The sequence below is a fragment of the Oryzias melastigma genome, linkage group LG13, assembly GCF_002922805.2.
Source record: "Oryzias melastigma strain HK-1 linkage group LG13, ASM292280v2, whole genome shotgun sequence".
Lineage (NCBI taxonomy): Eukaryota > Metazoa > Chordata > Actinopteri > Beloniformes > Adrianichthyidae > Oryzias > Oryzias melastigma.
In genome coordinates, this window is record NC_050524.1 from 21,207,080 (window position 1) to 21,215,900 (window position 8,821).

At 40.9% G+C, this 8,821-nt stretch overlaps 3 protein-coding genes across 3 annotated transcripts in view; 1 reads left to right on the forward strand and 2 right to left on the reverse strand.

Moving 5' to 3' along the window:
* Positions 1-3,565, reverse strand: part of sdhdb (succinate dehydrogenase complex, subunit D, integral membrane protein b) — a 7,526-nt gene extending 3,961 nt beyond the window's left edge. The window contains exons 1-3 of the mRNA XM_024277743.1: positions 3,456-3,565; positions 2,148-2,258; positions 691-841 (exon numbers count right to left, since the gene is read on the reverse strand). Of these exons, the coding sequence (XP_024133511.1) occupies positions 691-841; positions 2,148-2,258; positions 3,456-3,504 (311 nt within the window). The 5' untranslated portion in view covers positions 3,505-3,565. The remainder of the gene's footprint in view (positions 1-690; positions 842-2,147; positions 2,259-3,455) is intronic.
* Positions 3,566-4,654: 1,089 nt separating this feature from the next.
* On the forward strand, positions 4,655-5,669 carry LOC112149800 (mitochondrial import inner membrane translocase subunit Tim8 A). The gene is made up of 2 exons (XM_024277737.2): positions 4,655-4,872; positions 5,265-5,669. The coding sequence occupies exons 1-2, from the start codon at positions 4,771-4,773 to the stop codon at positions 5,430-5,432; spliced, it is 270 nt and encodes an 89-aa protein (XP_024133505.1). The 5' UTR covers positions 4,655-4,770; the 3' UTR covers positions 5,433-5,669.
* Positions 5,670-7,119: 1,450 nt separating this feature from the next.
* The window catches only part of il4i1 (interleukin 4 induced 1), a 4,003-nt gene continuing 2,301 nt past the window's right edge, over positions 7,120-8,821 (reverse strand). Inside the window, exon 7 of the mRNA XM_024277736.2 lies at positions 7,120-8,016. Within this exon, the coding sequence (XP_024133504.2) occupies positions 7,239-8,016 (778 nt within the window). The 3' untranslated portion in view covers positions 7,120-7,238. The remainder of the gene's footprint in view (positions 8,017-8,821) is intronic.

Below are 8,821 nucleotides of genomic sequence, written 5' to 3' on the forward strand. Positions count from 1 at the left end.
AATGGAGCTTCAGTCTCATTTATTTCAAGTAAAAATGGAAAAAAAAAAAATAACAAAAACACTTGCTAGTATTACTCTGGAAATGGGAAGTTTCATCGACATTTTATTTTAAAAATTTGTTGACTTCTGGTCACAGTGGCACTGCATATTCAGCCTTTTTTTAGTTCATAAACCTTAAAGTCCAAAGTTATTCTGCATTACTTGAGTTTTTGGGAGCTGGTTGTGAGTATCCGAAGACTCAGGTACTCGTTACAGCCCTAACGTAAGGGTAAGTAAAGGTTAAGTAGATGAGATGCAGGCATGTCAAATGGATTTTTCACTTTTTTCACCCCGTTGAGGTGCATGTGACTACAGCTTAAACTAACTCAACCTTTTAACACTAGAGCTCCAGTGTTTATATTCTTTTATTTACTGTAATTTTTATTTAACACAATCAATGTAATTCTAGGAGATTCTGAAGGAGAAAAGCGTCTCGTGCTGGAATTACGTTGATAATGTTAACAGTTGAAAAGTGACAGTACGTTAAAGATTTTGTGTTTAAGTGTCACCGCCGATGCCTCAGGTGTTAAAGGGTTAAAGATGATAAAAAGAAAAGAAAAGAGAAATAGTCTGGAAATGTTTTATGGTGAGTAAAAGGAAGTGAAAATGAACTGAAGCTTCCGAAGTGAAACAAGAACCTGCAGGTCTCACCAGTGTCCATGCAGGGTCAGGGCTGCAGCCAGAGAGTAGTCTATGACCGGGCCGGGGCTATAATATGCAACAGGACCCATAGCCAGGAGAGCGATGCTCAGCACTCGCTCTGCTGTCCAGTGCATAGAGGCAGCTTTAGAGTCAGCTCCACCTGGAAATGGAAAAGATGATAGTCAAAGACTAGAACCGAACACAACATGGTTGATCAGTAAACTCACTTTAAACCACCTTAGCCATAGACTAACAACAAAATGTGTTTGCCTTAATACAATATCATATTTTCAACGGTTATTTATACTATTTAACAACTAATGTCAATAACATACACACTGATTAAATGCCAACAGCCTTCAATCATCACAAACAAGCTACAAGAACATGTTAAAAACACAATTCTCTTTGTAGTGGCTCTATAACACCAAATAAAAACGTGTGTTTACAAACTAAAAAAGAAAAAAAAATCCCTCAAGTTCAGTTTTGCTCAGCCCTTTCAGCAAAGTATCCAGAAACAATTGTTTTCACAGAATACCTGTCTGATTTAAAAAGCCTCTAAATCTATTGGGGAACTTTACGATACAAATATCCAGTATTACAAAAGCAGGACTCAGCTCTGGGAAATATTGATTGATTGATTCTTACAACATTTAGTATTAATAGAAAAAACTGAAATGCAAGTTAGATGAATAAAGAGGAAATAATGCCTCAGAAATTCCAAATTTGTGCAACAATGAGTGAGAAGGAGAACCTCAGGAGTTTGCAAGGATGAGAACGACGCAGCATGAAGGTAACTTAAGTGTGTTGCTATAGATCACGCATGACAGTTTAATGCAGGGTTCTCAAACTCAGTTTACCTTGGGGCCATGAAGACAGAGTCTGGCTGAGGTTGGGCTGTATGGGGTCCAATTATGCCAAAAATATGTTTTTGAGTCCACTGAACAAGTTCATTGATCATTTGTTCATGTCTATGTACTACTAAGCAATACATTCCGAGTGTCCTGTGAAACAACAGGAGCTAACAACGGTAGCAACTGTTGCTAAGGACAGATCCAACAACAATAGCAAATGCAAAGTTTTAAGCATAGAACTTCACAAAGCAAATACAAAGCTATTATCAAAAAAGTGTGGACATGCAGAAGGTATTGCTTAGACATTTACATTTCATATTAAGGCAGCGACCAGAAATGGTCTTATACTTGTAGAGACACCAGGAACCTTTGAAGTGAATTTGATGACACATGCAGTAACAATCAGCTGACTCCCATACTTTACACTGATTTCACATTCTGGTTTGAAGAAAACCACATCAGCACCTGAACACGCCTTCAGAGAGGATTGGAAGAGCATTTGATGCTAAGTGTTACATGTGGAACCAAACTCTTTTCATTTTTACAACAACTCTACATTCAGTAAAAGTATCATCTGTGATGAGGATGAAAAACGGATTGTGTGGTACTGACTGTGCAGCGCCTGCGAGGAATGAATTCTTGCCGTCAGCAGACATGGCGGCTCCCTCCGTTTCTGTAGGATGGCAGCTGGTCGGGCCAGCAAGGCGCTTTGGTAGAGCAGAGCTGAGAATAAAAAAAGAACAGCATCCAACCATTAGATCGAAAACCGTCAGCTAGAAAGAACCTCAAACCTGCTGAGAAAGATGACCCTGGTGAGGTCATCAAACCATAAAAAAAAAAAGAGTTTTCAGCATGGTGTCAGAATTGCTTTTTAAATACAAGGCACTTTTTTTGTATTTAGAGTAAGGAGAGAATTTGGACACAGGCTAAGGGTGTCTGGAAGACTTCGTCCACCACTTCAATGGACAAGCAGAGCTCAGTTCAGGTGATGTCACTGATGAGAACATCCTCAGAAAAAAATATTTAAACCAACCAACTTCTGTTTGGGAAGATATCAGTGTGTTTCAACCAAAGAGGGATCCTAGAAGGCTGCTCTCTAAACAATCCACCTTTGCAGCATTTTAAATGTAAAACACACCCGGTGGAGGCGATCAGCAGTAGATAAAGCGGGATATCAGAAACAACCCAGCAGGACCTGGAGGACTAACTAGGTAGCTCCAAGCAACTGTTTTATGTAACCTTAACACTCTTATTTATCTTTATGGTTTTACAATCACAACGTCACTTTGAATCTAATAGAGTTTGAACCTGGAGTCATTGGGTTTTCTTCAACCAACCAGAGTTTACCAAAGAGCATCATGGGAGTGAAAGGTAAACAAAATTTTAGCACCTGACTGTACCTGCTTGATGATGAGTTTAAAAATACAAACATTTTTATATGTTATAAATTATCTATTTATATATATTATGTTACAAACATTTGGGTTTTTATTGTAAAGTAAAATGTCACCTTCAGTCCATTTCAAAGAATTTATTACACTACAAACCTTCAAAACTGTAATAAGAGATCCAATATAACCTTTAAAAATATAGGGAGTGGTGGTTGCAGTTAAATAAGGATTTATGAGCAACACATATTTCACATGTGCGTGCCCGCGTGCCACACATATACAAACACACATATAAACACACATGCTACTTATTTTCTTTTTTCTTAATGTGTTTTTAAGGTCTTAAATTTCCGGTCTTTTAGCTGCACCTAGCATCTAGCACACTGACTTTCACGCGCTGGTATAGTTGCTAACAGCTGCGTGAGTTGAGCTGGTTAGCCGTGAAGCTGCTGAAATCCCGGCGTCCCGCACTCCCCCGCAACACTCCCACGTTCACACACCCACAGCGGTCAGTCGGTCCTTAACTTACGGTGAACTCCTCTGCGACACACAGAAGAGAGCTTGTACACAGCCGCCATGATGATCCTCCATCCAAGGTCACCACGAGTACCCGGATGTAAATACAGCAGTATGACAGAGATTGTGAATTTAAAGACAATCGCTCACTACATTTCAGGATTTACATACGACAAAAATAATATTTGAGTAAATTTTGAAATGCAACTAAACATTTATTTGGTTATGTTAAACAATTAAAAGGTCTGTATGTATCCACCCTGCTTATTTTTTTTTTCTTTTTGTGCAGACAACTTTCAAGACTACAATTTAGTCCTAAAAACATTGCAGTATCTGTATATTATAATCACCTATTTTTTTCTTTATCAGAATTAAATATAATCTGAGTTATGATCCATATTTGCTATATTCTTTAGTTTATTTCAGCCATGATAATTAACAGTTTGATCCATGATGAGACTGACTGGAATCAGGAAGCAGAAAAAGTTGTTGTATTTGAGGCAACATGCTACAAGAGGGAGCAGCCAATGAAAATCAAAAATGTGATTTTCAAACAGAAAAAAAGCTCACAGAAACATTGAGCCAACGAGAAGAACTTCAGACTTGTTCATTTATTTATTTTAGAAACGGGCTTTGCTACAATTAAAGAAAGTTATCCGTTATTTTGCATTGTTTGATCAAGTTGTGTCTACTCTCAAAGGCTTTCACTTGAACATTTTCCAGAAGTTCTGATATTCAACAGGACTTGTTTTATCATTGATCTTTTTTTAAATATTCAGTTCAACAAAAATTATAAAGAATTTTCAGAGGTTCATTTGTTTGCTCTATGTTAAACTTTGGAGCTCAACAGTGACTGTTGAGGGATTTTCTTTTTAACTCACAAAGTGATTCCAAATGTGACATCCACATTCGTTTACAGACAACTAACATACCACATCAATTGATTGTATTTGGGATGTTTGTGAATGAAAGTACCTAAAATACATTTTGTAGGTTTGATAAAAGTTTTAATACTTGGTAAGGGGATTTGTATGTAAAATGTAAGTCAAGTGGACTTGGTTTATCTTTAATGTTTTCTTTCAGACGTTTTTCTCTTTCTAAAACTCAATGACAGAGTAAAGACTGTTTAGAATGTTAAAAAAACACTACAATTCCTGTTTTGCAGCAACGATCTGTGGTGGGGAGGCGGGGTTTCTGTTAGCCAATCACAGGCGTCAGTGTCATTTGCGCAGCCGCAGTGACAGATTGAAGGAAGAAGGTCCGGCGCTCACCTTCGCCTTGTGTGTCCGCTGAATACATCGGCGTTCTCTTTGCTTCAGCGGGCCGCCATGGCGGATTTTGACAGCTTGAGCTCGTCGGAGAAGGCGGAGGCGGCGGAGCTGCAACGGATGATCGCAGTGGAGCAGCAGAAAGCGCAGTTTCAGGCGCAGGTCGGTGCGAAATAGCCGGCTAAGCTAGCCGTTCTTTCCATTCAGCGGCTACTTGCACGTGCAGGTTTACTGATTAACATTCTCCTGTACAAACTTCGGAAAGCTGGAGTTTTACTATGACGTTGCCTTCTTCAGTTTCTTTGGCACGCGCTCGTTAGCAAACACTCACTGACAGGCACGCGCCCTGCTGTGAGAACATAGAAGGGTTTGTACCAAGAGACGACGCATCACTTAAAGCTGCTGCAGCACAGGCGAAACCTCACATTTGAATCTCCAGTAAACTCCATTTCTGTAACAACAGTGGTGGAGCTCGTGACATTTTTTTTTCAGCATGTCTTCTCAGAACATGATGACCTTCCTGCAGGTTTCATTCTCCTCCCCCTGTTCTTCAGGTGCACACGTTCACTGATGTCTGCTGGGACAAATGTGTGGACACTCCCGGCTCCAAACTGGACCACCGGACGGAGACCTGCCTTGTGAGCTGCGTGGAGAGGTTCATCGACACCACCCTGACCATCACCAACCGCTTCACGCAGATGGTGCAGAAGGGCGCTCACTGAGGACGGACTGGTGGACCATGCTCTCATCAGTGCAGACTGTGACCATCTCCCCTGAATGAGTGTCACTGCTGGTTCCTTTGAGATGGAGACCCATCCCTGTTTAGCATCTCCACTTAAAAATCCCAACAACACGTGGTTCATTCATCAGCCTCCACCAAAACCTCAGCGATTCTGTATTTATTGCTCCCATCTGTCATTTGTTGTCCTGTATAAATAAAGTTTTTAAAATGTTAAAAATCTAATCTGGTTGCTGGAGCGATGAGCAGATGTGGACTTGAAACATCTGGACTCTAGAGGTCAGAGACTTGTTTTTGTAGGGATAGTTTTATTTTGGTAATTCACGATATAAAACAACTACATTTATAAAAAATAAACATTTGTAGGTAAAAGTCCAGTTAATATTTCTGACTCTGTTCACACCTGCCTCAGGAAGAGTCTGGCAGTACGATACATATCGCGATATTCAGCTCACAATACGATATGCATCCTGATATATCCCAAGACTGTACCAAAGCAGTGTTTTAATTAAACATTTTTTAGAAAAAAAAACGTTCAATATTAATACGCCCTTCATGGTAATTAAATAGTCAAATTAAGTTTATTTAATGATCACAACGTTAAGTGCTGCAACTGTATTTCATATACAAGTTGCTTCGACTTACCAAATTCAAATGAAGAAATATTTGTTCTTAATGGATCACCCAAGATTATGTCTGATCTCCACAACAAAATATTTTTCAATGTAATAAAGAAAAACAGAATGAATGTGCCAATAAGGTTCTAAAAGTATGGAATTACAATGCTATTTCTTTCCAACATTGCTAAATGTAGCTCATAAAAAAATTAGCATTTTAAATCGACACAAGTATCGACAAATGAAATATTGGGATATATCATCAAAATCAATTCTTCCCTACACCTTTAGTGAATGTACGCTTCAAACTCACGTTTATGCATCATTATAAGTTTTTGAATCAATTTTCACGTTCTACGTACAAAGCGCGTCATTGAAAGTTAAACCAGTTGAACTTTGGCCAATCAGGCACTTGGATTTGGTAGTGACATATGGATAGCATCCCTTTTAATTCATGGAAGTCACAACTGTTGATCATGAAGGAAATATGAATAATTGTGGTTTGTGTCCGGCCTGAAATGTACAAGTCTTTCATAACTCGGAATGGAGCTGTGAAAGAAAAAGTCTGGAGCGAGATTTGCACCAGTTCCACATTTCGCACCAAGCCTCGTCCGTCTGTAGGTGGAGGGCATGCTCTAGTATCGGTCAGCGACAGTCCAGTGTGAACGCCGTATGCCAAAAGCATATTCAAGAACCCAGGTTCTGCACATTCTTGAACGCATGACAAATGCTGGGTGTGTACGCAGCATTTGAAAAAACATTGACTGTATCTGAGAACTGGACTGAGTGGGTATGACATCACCCATAAAAAAGTTTTTTTGGCTCCAACCAAATGATGTCAATTTAGTTGCCATTTTTTCACGATAGAGATCTCGCCATGTTGGAGCCAGACGTAACTGGTCCAATCAGTTTGAGTTGATGTTTCTATGGTAACCACTTTCACCAATCAAGAGTGAGGTTGTCTGAAGGCCACACCCCTTCTACTTGGAAGTGAGCTACATGTTAAAAAAAGTACCAGAGCAAGAATGATTAACTATTTATATCTCTGTAGAAGTCTGTGAGATTTTGTATTCTTGGAGCCGTAGAGTACTTCCTGTTCAGAGGAAGGGGAGGAGTCAGTCTGTCCAGTTCTCATATACAGTCAAACCCAACACGCTGACCTTCATCCGGTGTTATTTGAAGGCCAGCTCTTTGCTGTTGATGTTTTTAGCTGCTCTGAGCGCAGACTTCACAGCCGTCTCGATCCAGCCGTGAGGAGTGGCCGTGTGCTCCCCCGCGAAGTGCACCCGCCCCTCGCTCCTGAAGAGCTCCTGGGCGTACTGCCCCTGCTGGTAGGGCGTAAACAGCGCGAAGGCTCCCAGACTGTAAGGGTCCAACCCCCACTTCTTCACCAGGCCTCCTGTCCACAGAGGTTTGATCTCCTGCCCGTGGATTCTCACCAAGTCCTCCAGAACCACGGCCATCAGCTCTTCATCGCTCATTCCCTGAAAGAGGGTGGAGTCATCGGAGCAGGTGTAGGACCCCAGGAGGGCCCCCGCAGCCGTCCCGGGGAAGCTGTGGCTGGGGTAGTAGATGAAACGCGAGGGCCGGTCAGTGACGCTCTTCCCGCCTCTGATGCCCTCCTTCTCCCAGAACCGCTCCTTGAAGCTGAGCACCACCTTGGTGGAGCTGGCGTAGTGGACGGAGCGCAGAGCCTCCATCTTATTCCCAGAGAGAGGCGGCTGGAAGTCGATGAAGAGGGTGGCTTTGGCTGTGGCCGTCACCAGGACATAGTCGACTGTCAGGTTGGATAGAGAACCGCGGTTCTGCCGGTCCTGGAACGTCACGGTCACATGATCTCCACCTCTTTGGTTTATTGACTTCACCTTCGAGTTGAGGAGAATGGTGGCGTTGAGCACCTGGTAGAAAGCTCTGGGGAGGTGGTCGAAACCGTCAGTGACCTCAAAGTACCTGGAAAACAAAGGAACGTTTTTGATCAACAACAGATGGAAAATATTTATCCAAGTTTGCTTTGGTAGAAACAGAAACGTGAAGAGTCAAAAGAAGGAAATTAAAATAAAATTCAAGCTTTATGTCCTGCATTATTTCATCCACTGCATCGTCTTCACGTTCCTTTCATAACGTCTTCTTTGAGGTCTTCCATCAGGTCCTCTGCATTCAACTTTATCAGCATCTTCTCACAGATGTAATCATTCCTTCAAAAATCTACTTCTTATTCATTTCTGAGACAGGAAACAGGAGCTTTAGTGAACCTTTGACTCCCTGATATCTGCCCCAGGCCTCCTGTGATGGTCACATGATCGCCTCCTCGTCTTACTTTGTCCTCCTTAAATTCTTAAGGTTTTACTCTGATCATCTTTTGATCTATTGTAAAAGTGTTCCTAGTGCTCCTTTGATTATGATTATGGTGTTTTTAGACCAAAAAAAGTTGATGAACCTGAAAGTTACGGCAAGCCTTTTTATCATTTAATCAATATCCTTGATATCAAGCTGTTTTAAGCCTAACTAGTAATGCCAAAAGTACGCCTAGTTAACTAGTGATAGCAAAAGTGTGAACTAGTTGACTAGTAATGTCTTAATTTGTGCACTAGTTTACTAGTGGGCCCTGTTTATGCTTACTAGTTAACTAGTGACATGGAAATATTCTACAAGTTCACTAGTAAGGCTCCTGTAATGCTCACTAGTAAACTAGTGCGACCAAAGTATCGCACTAGTTTACTAGTGACATGCAAAATGTGAACTTGATAAAAAGGCT